The 19,623-nt window shown below is 34.4% G+C and overlaps 1 protein-coding gene and 1 non-coding gene across 2 annotated transcripts; both read right to left on the bottom strand.

Moving 5' to 3' along the window:
* Nucleotides 1–1,790: 1,790 nt before the first annotated feature.
* On the bottom strand, nucleotides 1,791–16,337 carry LOC131164949 (casein kinase 1-like protein 2). Its single transcript, XM_058122514.1, has 14 exons — nucleotides 15,882–16,337; nucleotides 15,737–15,777; nucleotides 11,187–11,256; nucleotides 10,947–11,095; nucleotides 10,759–10,854; nucleotides 10,593–10,663; nucleotides 8,412–8,473; nucleotides 8,209–8,272; nucleotides 8,043–8,127; nucleotides 7,833–7,959; nucleotides 7,579–7,658; nucleotides 7,441–7,498; nucleotides 4,921–5,063; nucleotides 1,791–2,664 (listed from the first exon to the last, which is right to left on the bottom strand). The coding sequence occupies exons 1-14, from the start codon at nucleotides 15,955–15,957 to the stop codon at nucleotides 2,371–2,373; spliced, it is 1,416 nt and encodes a 471-aa protein (XP_057978497.1). The 5' UTR covers nucleotides 15,958–16,337; the 3' UTR covers nucleotides 1,791–2,370.
* LOC131165169 (small nucleolar RNA snoR135) lies at nucleotides 9,131–9,277 on the bottom strand. The gene has a single exon (XR_009139489.1). It is a non-coding gene; the product is annotated as a small nucleolar RNA snoR135 (small nucleolar RNA).
* Nucleotides 16,338–19,623: the final 3,286 nt, after the last annotated feature.

Raw genomic sequence — 19,623 nt, 5'->3', positions numbered from 1 at the left:
TCTAGGTTTTAGTTTCTATTTTTGGTTTGTGGTTTTCATTTCTCTAATTTTTGATAGTGATACCAAACGATCCCAAAATTATGAGGTTAAGAATGAAACAATAAATTGAAATAATTGTGGTGAAGAGGGCTTAGAGACCCAAGATAGTTTAAAGAATGTAAAAAACCTGAAGGCTATAGAGGCTACAAGAAACTCAAAAGTTATGGGCACTTTCGAAGCTACGAGAAGCTTGAAAAGTATAGGGAGCCTATAGGCAATAGAAAACTCAAATGTTGTAAGAAATCCAAGATTGTTTAGTAGTTTTGTAGCTATAAGGGTTCAAGAAGCTAATTGTTTGGAAAGTTCAAAATTGTGAGTAGCTTGGAGGTTGTAGGAAGCATAAAGATCGTAAGTGGTTGAGAGGCTGCAGACCCATAGTTTGTAATTTGAGTTTTTTAGTCGGAAGATGAAGAGAGCATGTTTAAATAATCCACAGACTTGGACGTTGTTCAGAATAGGATATGTATGGATATTCCTTTTGAAACCCAAATGACTCAATTAGTGCACGTTCGACATCCACATGTTATTTGTTTGTTCACAATCATATTTTTGTCAAACACAAGAATTAGGATGTTTAGATATTCCATTTCATTTCGAAGACATTCGAGCAACTTCTTGTAAAACTTCTATCCATCCATAATAAATAAATGCATATATATATATATATATATATATATATATAAAATATTTAAAAATAGAAGTAGGATTTTCAGCATGAATAGCCACCACCAAAAGAGGATGGGGAGTCGGAGTCAATGGACCATGCCCCTTGTCCCTACCTCTGCCAATTGGAGCCAATGACTCATAAGATGGATTAATGTGCATTCTCACCCTACTCCTCTCTCTTAATCATCCCATCACTTCATATATCTTACATTACCCTTCTATCTCAATGTACATTGTGTGCCCTCAGTGGAAAACAATAAATAAATAAATAAATAAAATTGGAGAGCGTAGAGTGCAAGCTTTGACTTTAGTTTGAAAATTACAGTGGACCATTGTGATCCGTGGATCATGTCATTGTTTTTCGCCAACGTTCTTGCTACCCCAAACCCCAATGGATCCCACGCCCATTACCCACGAACAAGTCTTCGTTTATTTATTCCTAATGGACTGGTGTGGTCCATGCAACATGCCCACTGGCCACCCAAGCTTTGTTCAAACCTTTTGAATGAATGAACACCGCGCTGGTTTTCATTTGGACTCTTCGCAATCAAATATTTCGATGGCTATTTTTTTTATTATATATTTTATAAAAGCATAAAATGAGTGATACCATCCACGAATAGTCGACATGACTCCTATGTTTTTCATAAAAATTAATATATGCTAATCTGAACCGCAACTCAAAAAATGTGCAAGGGATTGCACCTCAGTGAGTTATCATCCACTTTAACCAACTGACCTCGAAATTTATCCTATAAAAAACTGTCATATAACTTGAATCAAAACCATCCCTACACATCCGATGTGTCATGATACATAATTACACACACACACACACACACATAAAGAAATCCCCAAATTACAACACACTCCACTTTGTTAGTGTAAAGAGACCTCAGCTTTTATGCAAAAGAAGCTGCTGATCGCCAAAAAACAACTTTACCAATAATTCAGGATTCTTTGATTAATAATAATAATAATAATAAACAATAAGACAATTTTCAAGGTCAAGGAGATTAAGGAGAGTGCAGAGCAACTGCTGACTGTATAAGAGGAATAACATATCGTTAGCTATGACAGAAGCATACCACAAGTCCCTCCTGTTCATTACAGAATGTTTCAGAATCTGTACCACTCAGTACAAGCAATTTCTAAGATCATCAGAGTCTGACCAGATTTTGCTAAATATTCAGATTTGAAGAAGGTACCTTGGAAACCAAACGAACCAAAAGAAAACTCAATACAGACCAACTTACACTTTTTAACAGAATTTTTTAAAAAATGGTTTAACTCACAACATAGCTTCTGATGTCGGTGACACCGTGACTGCTGAAGATGTAATGGCAGAGAAGAGCTAAAAAGAATAAAAAGAAAAAAGAAATGCAAACAGAACTCGACCATGCCAACACAACTTAAACTGTATCGACAAAGCCTTGCCGATGTTTCAGATGGGGTTGCGCTAACTGGCTGTTCCATTATCTCGTCTTTCACGCAGGACTGGAGCAAAAAATTCTCCAACCTTGTGTCTCACACACTAGATTTCAGCTTGCAGCCTTCCTTTCCCTCAAAAAACACAATACAGGAGACAACAAAGTCCACTCTGAGTGGATAATAAAAGTATAACAGTTCAAAGATTTACATTGGCAGAGGGATTGAGCAGCTGCGCTAATAATGCACCCTCTCGTCGTTATTGAAATGCAAGCCCTCAATCCCCTTGAGAGCTGATTCAAAGTTCTTAATGTTTGAGGTGTTTCTACCAGAAGCACGTTTGTGGTCTGACGATCCTATGGGTGAACTTCTTTGCCCACTCGAAATCTTGCGCAGCACTCCTGGGCTTGCATCTGCTGTGCGGGGCCGAGAAGGATCAGATTCACTCCCAATAATCACAACATCACGACTGCTGGAGACAGCAGCTCGCCTTGATGAACCACTTGACCGCAAAAAATTAGAGCTAGGTAACTACATAAATCAAAGCAAATGCATAAGCAAAAGCAGAAACCAAATTGTAACTAGAGCAAGTTAACTGCAGACGAGTTAAAGCAACAGCATAAATTATGTGTAATCATATAAGTTGGACAATTGTGTTTATAAGCTTTTCAGGACTAATTTAGAGCACTATATGTATGGATGGCAGGATATTAATCAACAATTGTCTTGATATTCAGCAAAAGCACCAAAGGTAAGGGGAGAACATTTCAACAAAACGCAATTCGTCGTGTAAGACCACCAAGTTCTGGGCCAAGTATTCAATTGACAGTGACTCTTCAACATTGTGCATAGAGGGGTTTGAAATAAAAGACACCATCTAGAATAGCATAATAGGGACCCATCATGCATCCTATAATGCATAGCACACATTTTTAGTTCGTAAAAAAAAATATAAATCATAAATCAAACCAATAGACACAGGCACCTATAAGCAGGGTGAAAAATTAAAATAACAAAAATTACCACAATAATTTGACATTTCATCAATTTTAACGACACAGACACCAAAGTATCAACCCTCAAAATATAGTAATTTTTCACTTTTTACAACAACCAAGCCTTAAGTCCGACTAGGTGGGATCCAATACATGAATCCTTTCTGCAAATCTACATAATCTTGGACACTATTCTAAGTATACTCCTTCCCTCCTCCCACTAACATTTCACTCCCCCTCACTAGTGCACCATTTGGCTTTGGTTGCAGGTCCTCTATCTTCAACAATTGTAGATGTTATGCCAGCCATACCTGTGCTCTTTTTTCTCTGTTTGATGCCTAATTTACCAGGAATGTGTTCTTAATTTGTTTTTAGAATTATACCGCTCATCCACATTTTTCAATAGAAAAAGAAGCCTTATTAAAAATAGCAAGGAGAAGAACATACAAACAGAGGAGATTCAAAAATAACAAAACAAAAGGAGAATGAAATACCACTCATCGACCTTAGCGTTCTTATTTTTGGCAACTTTCACTTTCTGAATTTGTTGATTTTTAGTTGCCCAACATTATGATCCATACAGCATAGCTACTCTTACATTCAATAAAACTTTCTTTTTAATTTTAAGAATATTTTTTGATCACATAGCACGCCCTAAGCACTTTCCCAACTTACCCAACATTTTCTAACTTCATGCATTAAATCATCGTCAATTTCACTTTCATCAAAGACAGTATCATTTGCAAACAGCATAAATTAGGGAACTTTATTTTAGTTACTCCTAGCAAGTCCATCCATCACTAACAAAAAAAAATTGAATACCTATTGTGGTTGGAAAATCCCTAGACTCTCCACCTGTAAAAAAAATTCTTTTTTACAAAACAATTATATGATCTTCTCAATAACCCTTTAAACTTTCTTTTTCCCAGTGAGCTCTTAGGTCAAAGAACTTCATAACTTCTGCTTATTTAAAAAAAATCATTAAAAAGCACAGCTTTTAAAAAGAAAGCTACCAAACAAGAAAATTAATCTAAGTAGAAGAATCCAAAATATGCTTCTCTCTCTCTCTCTCTCTCTCTCTCTCTCTCTCTCTCTCTCTCTCACACACACACACACACACACAAACACATGCTTCGTACTTATTTAGACACCATTCCTCGCTTCATACCTGTTGAACCTGATGTTTTCTAATGTGCATGAAAGATCATAATATCATCCTTTAAAATCAAGCAATACTCAATTACTTTCAATCCCATACAACCATACAAGTACTAAATTCATAAAATACAAACCTCCAGAGATTCAAATTTCGCATAAAATAAATTTAGAAACCTTGAATGTCTGGCTTTCAAAGCATATATATAGGAAAAAATATATGATGGGTGGATAAACATATAGTTAAAAGGGGGGCATTAAAAAGTTCACTATGCAACAGTGGCTACCATGTCATCCTAAAAACAAACCAAAGAAAAATGAGGCAAAAACTGTAACCAAGTTTTCTTCTTTCTGACTTGTCAACAGCTGGCAACAAAGCATTAAGAACCCCAGGTCCAGTAGGTAAGACCTGCAACTCGAAGGGGGAAACCCCCGCTCTGTTTAGCAGATCATGCCTCCTGTACACAAACAACTAAATACACATGCTCTATCGGAATCTATTCACAAAATATTTTTTAACATTTTTGTTCCCGAAACACTCATATCATTCGGCAACTGCAAGTCATAGAATAATTTATTCTTTATGATCTGTTGGGCAGGAAACTTCACAAATTTGGCTACAATCAAAATCACTTACCATTGAATCTTTAGTCACATGTGGATCAGTAGCAACTGGGCTCTTTTGTTTTGATAAACTTCCAGCAGTTAGAAGTGGTCCAGAGTTCCTCCTACGACTAGGATCTGCGGGTGACCAGCCAATAGGTCTTCCTTCTTCACCACCTGCAACAAAGTTACGGAATCAACCATAAAATACTGGTATAAAGTGAATTGAGGTCCTATCACACACCAAAATTAAACCAAATACTGCAAAAGATGAATAGTTAGACAATAAAGACCAAAGGACTTAACCAGGGTAAGGGAGTAAAAGTAAATTGAGTATGTCCATATAGTCTCTATAAGCATGTATCAATACTCTCTCATAAAAATTTAGTCATTGTTAGCCATGTGTCCTCATTCTACTATTGTTATCACAACACGCATTTCTTCCATTGGAAAGTGTGTCCTCTGCCCTATTTAAAATTTTATTTTTTTTTAACACAATACATTGGATTCTCTAATCAAACTCCAACCTCTTCGAATAGAAAGGAAAATGAGAACTAGAACCATGAGAAAATGATCAGAAAAATATTTGCACGACCCATGCATCCAAACTCCAAATCCAAACTCTACAATCAAAACGAGAAAGATAGAATCAATCACCCCTCAAGAGTCAGGCCAGCTCTGCTGCTTCCCTCTCACTCAAGTTCCTCCAGAAGAAGATGCTGCCTGTCTTGAGCTGTAAGCATACAGAACTGATAAATTGCCCAGAACATTTTCTCGGTCAACAAACAGTTCCTCTTCAAAGAAAAAGGGATTTGTGGTGCGTTATAGAGAAAATGAAATGTCATTTTTCTCTATCTTGTTTTCAGACAAGGAATGTCGATGGCCATTGAAGGAGCTGCAATCATTCCTCTTTGCAAAAACACTGAACCCATGTGTGAAGATTTTTAGAGCACACAACCGCTTTGTCTTGCTTCATTTGGGGGCAAATGCCTCCGGGCACTTTATTTTGATGGAGAAGATTCCAGTTAAGGTGACCATCCAAAGGATCCGCATACCAGATGGTGCAGATGCATTGCAATGGAAGAACTTTTTGGAAGCAATGCATAAGACAGAAGAAGGTGTTAATCCAACCAATCTCCACCTAAAGATGCAATGTTTTGAGTGCGGATCTATGAATGTGGGTAGAGCAGAGTCAATTTTCTCTAGACTCCAGGCTCTGCTGCTGACAATGGCAGAACTCTGAGGAGTCCAGTCGTGGAGGAAGAATTGCTGGGAAAGGAAAGTTTGACAGCAAGGGGAAATGTTATGGCAGGTCTTTACCTACTTTGGGTAAAATTTCAGATTCAAACTTTGCCCTTGGAAGGCTTGGCCCACAAAATTTTAGGTCCATTGTGAGAGTGATGTAGGACGGGCTGATCCCTATCAGAGGACACAGAAATAGAAACCTGCACTGTGGGTTGAGGGATTGGCTATAGGAAGGCATCAGAGAGGTACTGTAAGCAATGTATCAGAAGCCCAAAAGATAGGTCATCTTAGTTACATGGAGGTGCCTGTGCAGGGATTGCCACTGCCCAATACATCCATGTACCTAATTCAAATCCATCTTCATCAATAATGCACCTTGGAAATGAACCACCAGAGGCCCACAAGGTAAACCTCCTCTCTTATTAATAATGTTCTCCACAGTTGATGGTACTGCGTACGAACTTCCTGTCACCACCATGCCATAAGAAGTTAACTGTTAGGGGGTCTTCCAAAACTGTGGACCTTTAGAGGATGAGAGAGATAAACAAGATGCTCAGGAGCCTAGGGTAAGGAAAATCTAATAAATTAAGCAGAGTGCTCATTTCAAAGTTAGGAATAGCAACAGGCTTCGGTTCTAGGAGGATGTGTGCATGGGTGAGGGTTACCTTGGAGCTGATGGTACCTCGCCTCTGTTTATACTTTCGAACCTTCATAATGCACATATAAGCACTTTTTTCTTCTCCAAGGGGGGCAGCACCTTTTCTTGGCCACTTTTTGGGCCTATCCTTTGGGTTTTATCAGGGTGTTCCACTGCCTGACCTGGTTAAGGATTGGAAGGCAGTATTATTGTAACTCTCTGTTTGTTTTCTTGTGTCTGTTCTTTGGTGACTCATTGTTCTCCCCACCATTTTTCCCTTTTGGATAGCTGTTAATACATTTTTTTCTTATCCTAAAAACCTCCATTCTCTTTGTATTCCACTCAGGCACACCCACTCAAAATGTAATTTTCATCAATTTTTTTTTATGATATCATATTTATTACCAAAATAATACAATATATATTAATTATAATGTCATAATATCGATTAATATGTACATATTTATATATAAAATATATATGCATTAGTTACAATATTGACCAATATAGAAAAAATTCAACACAAAAAACTCGAGAGAAATCATTACAGCTGCATCATCCAAAACAAGAAACTAAAAGGTGTTAAATTTCCTCTTTAAAAAAAAAAAAATTCTCTCTTATCAATCTAGCTCATTGAATTCTGCATAAAGTAAAACAGTAAAATGCAGTCACCTGGTTGTCTATCAATATTAGCAATAGGCATCCCAGAGCTTGGTCCCACACCAGGGCCCTGCCATATAATAAGAATTGTTCATTAAATTTGTAGTCGATGGGTCAGCAGAAATAAATTAATTATGCTATATCACTTACAAGATTACGGGAAGGAGTGCCAATTTGGGATTGCTGATATTTCAAAATAGTCCAATCAAACACATAATCAAATTGAAAACCTAAAGCCAGAAGAAAATTACAGAAACAGCAATGAGAGGAGTCTAGATTTGCTAAGAAAATAACTACACAATTTGGAACAGAAAAATTTTGTGATAGCACCATGACAAGTAGAATATCTGTATAACATCTGAAAAATAAAACATTGTGCATAGAAAAAGCAAAAATTTTCAAACCTTCACGAATAAAAAGGTCGCGAAATATCCTTTTTAGATATGCATAATCTGGTTTATCATCAAAACGGAGGGAACGACAATAATGGAAGTATGATGCAAATTCTGTTGGATAACCCCGACACAAAGCCTACAGAAGGAGTAAGCAATCCAGTAAGTTACATGGAACTTGACATAGATAATGGGCAAAAAAATATCATAGGCAAAAGTTACCTCAATAGGAGTTGACACTTTCTTCTCACTGATCTTCTCATACTTCTGTTTCTTTGTTCCTGCTTTCAGTCCCTGCCAAGGAAGACTACAAAGATATGGGTTTAAACCAAATAACCTATGAAATAGAAAAAATATAAAGTAATGGAAGTGCATAGGACATGTTTACCTTCCTTTTAAAAAGTACATAAGAACATATCCAAGTGATTCTAAATCATCCCGACGACTTTGTTCTGTGCAGCACAAAAAGCAACATAGTCTAGAGTCAAAATATCCGTCACACAGATCACTGCTTAATTTATTAGAGGTTGTAAACGGAAACACAGAACTGAAAAAAAAAAAAAAATTAAAATGAAGCAGCAATAACCATACCAATGCCAAGGTGAGTATTCATGCTAGCATATCGAGCAGTTCCTGTCAAATTCTTATTTTCTCTGCAATTTATATGACAAGATAAGATTAAAAAGAACAACATAGAAAACAGTAGTTTATTAATTTATCTTCAAGTAGAAGGGCAAAGTCATCTATAGATGATCAATTAAAGTTTCTATACTTGGTGCCACCAAAAGGATATGGCTACCTAAGACAAATTGGACATGGACAAGAAACTGGTAAAGGTGACTTCTTGGCATCATTATATGCAGGACATGGACGTCAAACAAAAAAATACAAATAAACATACTAAAATGCAAGAAGTTAAAATAATATAGAAGAAATTTCACTGAATTAGGCTCACAAGTGATCATACAAGTAATCTACTAAACCTCCTTGAAACAAAATTTGAGAGGAGACCAACTCAATGGTGTTGTCCATTACCATGAAGAAACGATGAAATTATCCAAAAAAATTTAAAAAAAAAAAAAAAAACAACTCATGGGCATGCACTTCGGATAATCATGAATCGTATGTGTACATACAAAAATTAAGGAGAGTCATTGATGGTCATTTGTAATTATGCATTTCAATAGAAATTTGTAAAAAAACAGGACATTCGTGGAGGATTATAGGCAAAAAATTTAGACTGAAAAAACTGCCATGTCTTCCTTTTAATTAATAGTACAGAAAAGAAAAAAAAAAAGAATTAAAAAGAATAATTTGGGGAAGATGATTGTTGGATAACACAATGAATAGCCTGAAACCCAACTGCCCACCTTCTCCAAATCAACGTTGCAGGGAACTCTTTTGGCAAAAGGGTGTATTGAACATAGCACAACACAGATACACACAATCACTGCTTAATCCTCTCATGTTCACAAGTTGAACTACCTGTTTACTGCTCGTTGTCGACTTACAGCAACCTCCACTATCCAAACTCTGTGTCTAGGGGCTCACCACCCTAAAGACAAGCCAAATAATTAACCTTCTCCCAAGCCAGAAAACATGACAACTTCCCTAAAAAAATTCGCGCATTGCTCTCCATCCACAACCCCCCCAAAATACTGCAAAACAAGCACATTCCCAAAGTGCTGTTCTTTCCTTTTCTCTCCCAAAACCAACAAAAGAAACTGCCAAAAAGTCCTCCACTCCATCCAGAATGATACACCCAAAATTCACCTAAAAACCAGATAAATTATTCCATACCTTCCAAGCAAAATCACATTGTATAAAAGCGCAACCAATCAGATAAATGCCTTGAATTTAGAGTAGACTTTGCCTTTCCAGATGGATTTATGGAGAGTAAAAGAAGAATTAGAGCTAGTCAGAAATTCACAAGAAGATTTTCTAGAGTACACCCACGAAGGATCCAAAGACCAAGACTGACTATCCTCCTATGAAACTCAACAGTTATTCAACAAGACTAGCAAAGAAGATAGCTCAGCCACCCTATCATTCAATGACCTTTGAAAGTGAAAATCCCAAGAAGGTAAAGAACCACATGAATCAACAACAAAGGTAGAAATGGAGCCATTCTGCCCTAACCTCAGTTAAAAGAGGTGAGCAAAATAGGTGGACAAAACTACATTCCCCAGCCAAATATCTTTCCAGAAGCAGATATTACAACCTCTACCCAACAAGAATTTAGCATGGGGAATGAAAAGTGGATAAATTTGAGAGAGATTTTCAGACTTTCCAAAGAGCATCTACTCCATATTCACTCATTACAGTAACTTTTCAAGAGTCCTTTCTTAATATGCTCCATGAGATACACTCCATGTTCTAATAACAAAGCTTTTTTTTTTTTTTGGGGGGGGGTTTACCTAGGCACTTTTGTTTATCAAAGAATCAGGAACCATCTGTACACAATGAACATTGCTTGAACTAAGGAGTTTACAGCAGTTACTTGTAGGGGCCAAAGACAGCGAGCCATCAATGCCACCCCAGACAACAGCAGCCAGAGGGGAAAAAATAATCTCAGAAAAAAAATTATAAAAATGGTTTAACAAAAGGGCCACATATAACATGAGATAAGAATCATCTTATAAAGCAGCTAAAATATTTACCCTCCACCTCACACGTGCAAACACAGATATATATATCTTAAATTAAGCCATCATCAGCCTCTCTAAAATAAGCATCAAATAAACCTTTTCACTAAAGTAGAAAATGGCTCACCTATAAGGAATATGTTGATGGGTTGAGGTGTCTCTATACTTCTTAGCGAGACCAAAATCAATGATGTAGACCTACATGCAATTACAAGCAACTAATGCATCAAAATTCAAAGCAGGAGTGAAAGGCAACATTGGTAACAAAATCAATAAGAGTTTCAAATCAAAACCTGATTTGCACGCCTTCCTAAACCCATAAGGAAATTGTCTGGCTTGATATCTCGATGTAAAAATGATTTGGAATGCACAAATTCAACTCTATTGATCTGAAAAGGATATGAAGAATGCCAATGACCCAATGAAACTTAAAGCTACAAACCAGACTAGTAAAACATGCTTGGAATAAAGGAAATCCTACCATCTGATCAGCAAGCATGAGAACTGACTTCAGAGAGAGTTTCCTACTGCAAAAGTTGAATAAATCTTCAAGACTGGGTCCCAGCAAATCCATCACAAGGACATTATAGTCCCCTTCAACACCAAACCATCTCACATTTGGGATTCCAGCTGCCAAAGTCAGAAAAAGTAATCAAATGAAAAAAATATCAAACAGATGAACATATGAACAGCAACTAAGATAATTTTATATGTTCATTACTTCCTCCTTGCAGTATTTTATACAACTTCGATTCGTAGAGCAGTTGAGGATGCTTTGTCTTGACATTTTCCTGATAAGAAAAAAAAAAATAGAATTTCATGCTCTACAAATATTAACTATCGTAAATACAGAACTACATAAATCAACCAGAAAAAATTGAGAAGAAGAGATCAAAAAATTCAAATCCACAATTGAACATATTAATGGTCATTAAATAGAGTGCATGCTAAGCAAATTAGTAATTTCAACGATACTTGAACTATAGTTTAGCACCTTTCTTGCAGTGACAACTAGATGTCTAAAACAAACTGTCCAGTATTCTCCTTTTCCTTTAATAAATAACAGTGTAGCTGTGATACTTGCTTTTTTTTTTTTTGGATAAGAAAAAAATCATTCGTTAGAAAAGAAACAAGAATTCAAATTTCGGAGGATAAGATATCCCAAGTAAACAGCTAAAAAACAACTCTAAAAGTGTTGCTCGCCATTGCAGGTCAAAACCATCTAACAATGAAATCCCCAAAAAAAATTCCCAAAAAGTGAGCCCAAAAAGAAGCAAAAAAAAAAAAAGCTGCTCTATCCCATAACAAGTGTACAGATGTAGCTTTAGCATTGAAGATGCATACATTTCTTTCAGCTCACAAAGTCCAAAGAATAGCATAAACTGCACATCCATAAGAGATCTCCCTTTTTGCCCTTCCCAAGACCCCTAAACTGTATAAACAAGAACTCATCCACACTTGGCGAGTAGACCAAATCTGTTGAGCCACACAACAAGGTAGAAAGAGACGCGCATTGGTTCATTAGACTCCAAGCATTTCATAAAGATATCTAGGCTAATAACCTTAAACGGTCTCCATCACCATAAAAAGTCATTTGTATTAATCTGGTTAAGAGCCAAATTCCAAATAAATGCTCTGATCTTAAAAGAGATCTCAGCCTTCCAAATGACATTCCAAGGAAAAGAAGAATGAATTGAAGGTTCCAATGAATGTAGAAAGAAATACTTGGACGAAAATGAGCCCAAGAAATCCCCTGACCAAATCCTGGGGTCACTACCCGAATGAGGAACAAAAGAATCCAAACGTTCAACAAAGTGATGAGCTCATCAATCTGTCTTTCCCCAAGATTCCTTAAAAATTAAAAATCCCAAGTAAAAGTGTCTCCCACAAAGAATACAAAGAAAGCATCTGAGCATCATGAATGGAAAATATTCTAAAAAGACAAGGCACCAAGGCATCCAAGGTAACCTCCCCCACACAAAGATCTTCCCAAAACCGAATCAAATTACCATAAACCATAAACCATTTTGAAGTGAGAGAGAGGAGAGAAGGAAACATGGGAAACAAACCACCATGGGCTCGCATAAGAAGCAATAACAATCCCCTCTAGTATCCCACCCATTTTGAAAAACACCATACTTACTTTTAATGACCTTGGGCCAATGGGAATTCATCTCTAAAGGAGATCTCCATAATCATTCCCCAACTAAAAAAAACTTCTTACAAATCACATACCAATTACCCCTTCAAATTTAGGCCTCCTAACCACATCCCAACTAAAAAGGTAATTTTCTTCACATGCCTAAGCTGAAAATAAGCAATAATTCTAGCAGGCCTGGAAATGAGCCACACCATTCACAAACTAAATGGTGGCTCAATAATGTCTCATTCAAGCTCGTCCATGAAGATAAATGAGTCAAGATCGAGCTTAGATTTGAATCTTGAAAAGTGAACAAGCCAAGTTTGAGCTCAATTATCCTTGGCTCGCCAAGCTCAAGATCCAATTCATTTAACTAGCTTGCAAGCTGGCTCAATTACAAGCTCAATAATGCTCATGAGTTTAACTAATTACGTTCATGAATATAGGCTCAAATTTTAACTAATTTATTGCCTCATTAAGAGACTCATTTATAAACTCAGCTCAGAACTGATCTTAAATTGACATTATATACATATATATATATATATATGGATTTCAATAATATTACTCTCAAGTCATCTCTAATTACATATTTTTATTTACCTTCTAAGACTTTTTCATAATACAAGACAATTAAATGCAAATCAAAATTCTAGGCCTAGCGGTGCAATGAACCAAGTTGTTCTTCATCTAAATTAATGGGCAGTTTTAGGTTTAGTTTCAAAACTCATTAATAAAAAGATGAAAATTTAAACAAGATTAAACTTGGCTTGTTTAAGCTTGTCTAGGCTTGTTTATTAAATGAGATGAACAAGCTCGAGCTCAACTCATTAAGCTCATTTATTCAACAAACCAAGCCTGAACTTGTTAAAGCTCGGCTCGATTCTGGCCCTAAATTTTAAAAAGAAAATCAATCACAATTTTGGGAGGTGATGCTCACAACCATTGCAGTGCTGTAGAAATCAGATCCCATGAAAATCTTTGGGGTCAACAAAAAAGGAAATTTGAATATACAAAAATGACATTAAATAAGTACTTTGCAATCCACTGCAACTGTTAAATTTTGGTATCAGAATTAAAAACAAGAAAAAATCAAAAGATGGGTCTGAATCTAAGATCATAGCTTAGTGATAAATATCACAAGCCCAATCCTAGGATTTTTTTTTTTTGGACAAACATTCTTACATGTTGTTATAAAGGTTTTCTTAATCAAAGATACAGGGAAGCAAATTGGATTACAAATAGTTAAGAGGTAAAATATACAGCTGCATTTACTTTAAGAGGAACAGCAATATTTTAAGGTTCTAAGAAACAGCTAATTATATTTCAAAGTACTATGTAATCTAAGCTAATAACATTCGATACTACGGGTACCAAATCTGAATGGTTAAGAAATATATTTTTAGGTATTCCATACCATTTACCTGAATATCACGGGGAAGAGCAAAGTTACGGATGCCCTTGAAATATAATGTTTTAAAATGCACAATTGAGGCTTGCCTCAAGGCAAGCCATGCCCAAACACCTTGAGGCATGGTTTAAAATACCAAATCCCAAACAGTCAAATGAATTATATGCTGAATTTAGCACATTTGAACAAAGGGCATGTCTCTTGCACCTTCTTAGTTGAGGCTTATGCATTTGGGCATTTGACTCTCAAGTTACATTGGCTAAGAAAATTATAATCACAGTTCTATATGAAGGGATGGCCTAAAATGAGCTGATCTCCAAAATTCCTGAATCTTGACCTTTCCAAAATAATTGACAGGTGCACCTTGGATCATGAGGACAATTTGAACTTTGTATTGTTATAACTATCTCTCGCGATTTCCTTAACAAATTCAAATTTGTATTCTTAGAATGGTTGACAACTAGATTACAAATTATATCAATTTACATATTTTATTTGTAATTTTATTTTTTCTTCATCTTAAAAATATACACAATTTATTAGCATATCTCAATCTAAAAATAAAATTATCAAAAGGTTTACGCCTCATCACCTTAAGGCTTATGCTTGCCTCATAAGGTTTAGAACTTCGGATGCCTAGCCTTACCACTTATTATCCCAAATAAAGCCTATGGGGGTTGTGCTTCTGTTGATTAGAACTTCTCAACCTTGCAAAATTTTCCTCTGCACAAAACCCAATCTAGAATCCCTACAAGTTGAACAATATATACAATTCAAGAAATAAACCTGCATTGACTGGGATAGAACACGACACAAACGGGAACAAACATTGGGAAGAGAGAGAAATAGAGGGCTGGTCGGTAACCAATCCGCACAAATAAACAGACCAGGTGAACAAAATGTATATTTAATTCATGTCTCTTCCCTAAGTGACTACCATTTTAACCTTTAACTTCAGTCCATGCCAGTCACAAGAAAAATAGATGGATATTTTTAAATAATGAAAAACAGATGGGGGGAAAAATAGAGAGAAGAAATAGGGTGCTTGAAAGTTAAAAAACAGGGACCTCTCTTGCCTCAATTTGTCATTTTAAAATCTGAAGCAAAAAATCTTGCATCAAACACTGCAAATTAGAGCACAAGACTAAAACTTATTCTACACAGAATAGGTCACAACACAGACACAGAACAGCTTGCATTAAACATTGACTTAATGTATCCCCAATAACACACCTTTGCACAATAGTGTAAACAAAGCTAACAAATTATATGAATCCAAAAGGCTTTCAACACAATAATTAATTGCTTCAATGCCTAAATATACAATTTATAAAATAGGATCAGAGACGTATGAAATATTTTACTAGCCTCCCAATCCCCAAAACCTATTCTAAATTTTCAATATCAATAAAAATTACTAAACACACAATCAACATCAACAGTACCCACATCCATCATTTTATGACCTCCTTTCCATCCCAACCTTAAATTGGTGCTTACCCACGAATTTTCCCATACTTATATTATTATAAACTCACATGAAACAAAAGAGCTAGATAATGGACACGGATTGACCTCCTAAAACAATAACTATACAGAAATTAACGATTATTATATACAAAGAACAACAATATCATTCAAGTAAAACTTTAACAAATTACACAAAAGTTTACAAATATATTTATTTATTTTCAATCTCATCCATAGAATTATTACTCACAAGCTTAATGGCGACTTCTTCATTTGTCTGGATGTTAGTACCTGCAGAAAAAATACAAAAAGTAAACAACAACACTCAAAACTACTAATCCAAGAAAAAGCATCAAACAACAACAAACAGAAACGAGCACAATTGATAAACGAACCAAGATAGATCTCCCCAAACGAACCACTACCGATCTTCCGGCCAAGCCGAAACTTATTACCGACGCGAGGCTCCATCAAAATGATACCAAATCAACCATCAAACAAAGCCCTAGCACTATTATCAGACCATAACTCCGAGAAAATAATATATATTTCTTAAAATAAAATAAAGAACATAAAAAATCGTCGTCTCCGATGATCTGAAGTCAGGGGCAACTACAGCCGGAGGCCTCGCAGAAATGAAAGGAGATTGAACAGGTAGGACATGGACGGTCAAAAGAGAGAGCGAATGGAAGATCAATGGGAAAACTGGAGATGGAAATCCATGGTCGTGGGGCTGATTTCACTCCAAAGCTCAGATTAATGGAGGTTTTGGTTGCAGAGAGAGATTAGGAGAGAGAACGGAGAGACAGAGAGAGGCATCATGATACCCGTACTCCACGCGCTCTGATCCAATCCGAAGCGGACTTTTCAACATAAATAGGGTCTCGCACGGAGCTGACGCGACGTCGTTTTGGATCCGTAGTGAGAATCAAACAAGACGACGTAGTTTTAAATTATAAAAATATATATTTTTTATTAATTTGCTTCTTTCTTAAAAAAACATAAAATAAATTAGAGGAAAATTCGTTCACAACCTCAATTTTTTTACAAACACTACAATCCTTTTTATTTTAAAATACCTAAACACTTTATATTTTCATAAAGTCAATGAGGAAAAGCTCTTGTGTTCTTGTTGATCTTTAAATTTATGAATTTATTAATAAAATATCTTTTTTTTCTTCTTTTAATTCACATGCTGATAATAAACTTATAATTTTAATTTAAATTTTATATTTCATAGTTTATTTTATGGATAAACACGTAATGTCTCTATGTTATAAATGAGTAATAGGCAAGTCAGATTCAATTAAGATTGATTTAAATACTCTACGATATTTGAGCTTGATCAAACAATTATTTTACTAACTTGCCTATGAAAAATATTTAAAGTACCTAAATTGGTCAAAAGCGCAACTTAAATCCCACGAGAGCATAAAAAATAAAAATAAAAATAAAAGTAGTATAAAATTGGAGGTTAATTTTAACTAAGCTATACGAACTTATTGACTCTCATAATAACTTGGATAATCTTTCAAAATGTGAGAGTTCTCTACATATTGATCGTAATTCAATTAATAATTTTTTAACCGAAACAAATTGATTTTTCTAGAGATTTGATAATAAAAAATTTAAAAAACAAAAAAAGCAAAGGGACTTCCTTTAGGCCCGTTTAGAACTTGAAAAGTACAAGCAAAAAGGAAAGGAAAACAAAAAAAGGATCTAATCTCTCATCGTTGATATATATATATATTCAATGAACAAAAATTTGATTTTATATATCATTCACGTTTAATTTCCCTTAATTTTTTAATATATTATAACAAACTTTTATTTTTAGTAGTATTTGATATAAAGAGAAAAATATAACGAAAAATAAGTTTCCTATCCTTCCCTCATCAAAATTCCTTATCCGAATAGACCCTTAAGGTTTCGAAAATCCCACAAATCTGAAATCTCTCACATACCAGTTGAAAGTTAAAAAAAAAAAAAACGAAATTATAAGTTCAATGGCTAATTGACATATCAATCTAATTGTTACATATTTTGCTTATTTAAAACTCAAGGTCAAGTTTTTTCCAATAGAAAACTTTGATAGATAAACCTATGAGAAATTATAGCAATTCTATTGCGAGTGAGGATTTATAAATTAGATATTTTGTAAATTTAAGAGATCGAGGGAATGTTTAGGTGTGAAAAATAATTTTTAATTTTATTTTAATTTTTTAAAGAATTATAAAATTGTAAGCTAATTTTTCATTTTTCAAATAATAATAAAAAATATTCTGACACTATTTACTTGTGATCATATCTTGTTTTTGTATTTGAATCAAATAACAATTTAAAAATATCATTAAAACAATACAATTAAAAAAGACTACAAATTTAAAATATAATTATAAAAATAAAAAATTATTATAATTATTATACTTTAGAATTCACTTTACAAAAACAATTTATTGTGCATGACAATCAGAAAATAAGCAAAATATTTTTAAGCATATATTTTTATAATTTTAGAATTTAAAGAAATTTTATGATTATTTCATTTTAATTGAATTATAAATTTATATGATTATTTAATTTTAATTGTTGGATATGTGGCTCATATTTAAGCGGAATGCATGCGCTAAGGAAGCATAATGATGCGAAGAACAAGGAAGTTGGATGCATGTTTCAGTCTCGGGAGATAATCATCGACGGTTTTAACCTGCAGAGGATTCAACCCCGATATCTTCGGCGGTTTCGTTTGGCGCAAGTCACGGAATTTGAATCGAATATTAGCAGATTGAGAGATTTTGGAGAATTTTGCTCCGGACACTACAGAAGTGTTTTAGATGTAGTCTAAGTTCTTCTTTACGCATTGAGTTTGTTTGTACATACTATATTTTGTAATCCTTGATTTAAGTTCATATATTTATCGTTGAGTTGCTTGCATTACTTGTTCCGGTTTGATTTAAGTTTGCGAAATCTTCCGCTATGCACTCGCATCAACAATTGGTATTAGAGCGCCAATTTTTAACATTAATTTTAATTAAAAACTAGGTATAAAATGGATGATTTAATCCCTAAAGTTAATCCAAACATTAAAATATTTTTTTCGCATTATGTTGCCCAAAAAAAACCATAAATGGTTGTTTTTAATTATTCAAAAAAGCTTTAAATCATTAACACCAATTTAAAAAAATTGACAATATAAACAGACACATTTTCATAATAGAAAACATGAAGCTTACATAATTTTTTGGAATTATTTTTGTAATTATTTGCTTTACTATTAATGTTGTGGATATGTATTGCGTGCAGTGTATGGTTTTAATGCAGTTGCAAATTTTGAATGACATTTTCCCACCATCCTCTTGAACAAGCTCTTCCCTTCTTCTTTCATACACTTCTCTTTACTCTCTACAGTCCCAATTCAAAAAGAGGGAATGAATTTTGATTTCCATTCTTAAGTGCATTCTAATACTTTATCATACACAAATGAAGAGCTGGTAATCATAAATGGCAATACTCTGCATGAAGATTTAAAAATAGGGATTAAAAAAAAAACTTCTATAAAAGTTTTAGTTAGTCTAGTCTTCATTCAAAATGTCGTAAAAAATAAATATATTTTTTCTAAAAAAAAATACTTTTATAAGTGTTTGTGTCAAAGACTAGTGTTTGATTTACATTTAGATGAGTGTTAATTTCAAAAGCTACTTTTCCAAACTACTTTTAAAAAACATAAATAAACATTTTTTAAAAAATTATTTTTATGAAAAAATATTTATTTGAAGAAATTACTTATTATAAGTAATTTCAGACTACCTTTAAATAAGCACTTTTTTAGATAAGTATTTTTTTTTTTTTTAAAAAGTACTTTTCTATAAAAGGTTTCAATCGATCACGTAGATTTGTCTAGAATATTCAAATTTATGAGATTGTGTTGGGAGCATAAACTGCATACCTAGAATTTCAATTTGGACGAAGCAAAATACAATTTTGTATTGCATTTTGTAATCTACACAATGGCAAGCTCCAAACTGCAAGCATGGAGTGAGGTTAAAAAATTTTATAATCCCTTGTTATGTAGAGTTGTTCTCTTTCCTAATGGGCACAGAGAAATAATAGTGAAGCTGTAAAAATACAAGGGGCAAG

This window comes from Malania oleifera, chromosome 9 (assembly GCF_029873635.1).
Source record: "Malania oleifera isolate guangnan ecotype guangnan chromosome 9, ASM2987363v1, whole genome shotgun sequence".
Taxonomy (NCBI): Eukaryota; Viridiplantae; Streptophyta; class Magnoliopsida; order Santalales; family Ximeniaceae; genus Malania; species Malania oleifera.
Note: the sequence above shows the minus strand (reverse complement) of the source record. Positions and strands in the feature narration are given on the sequence as shown.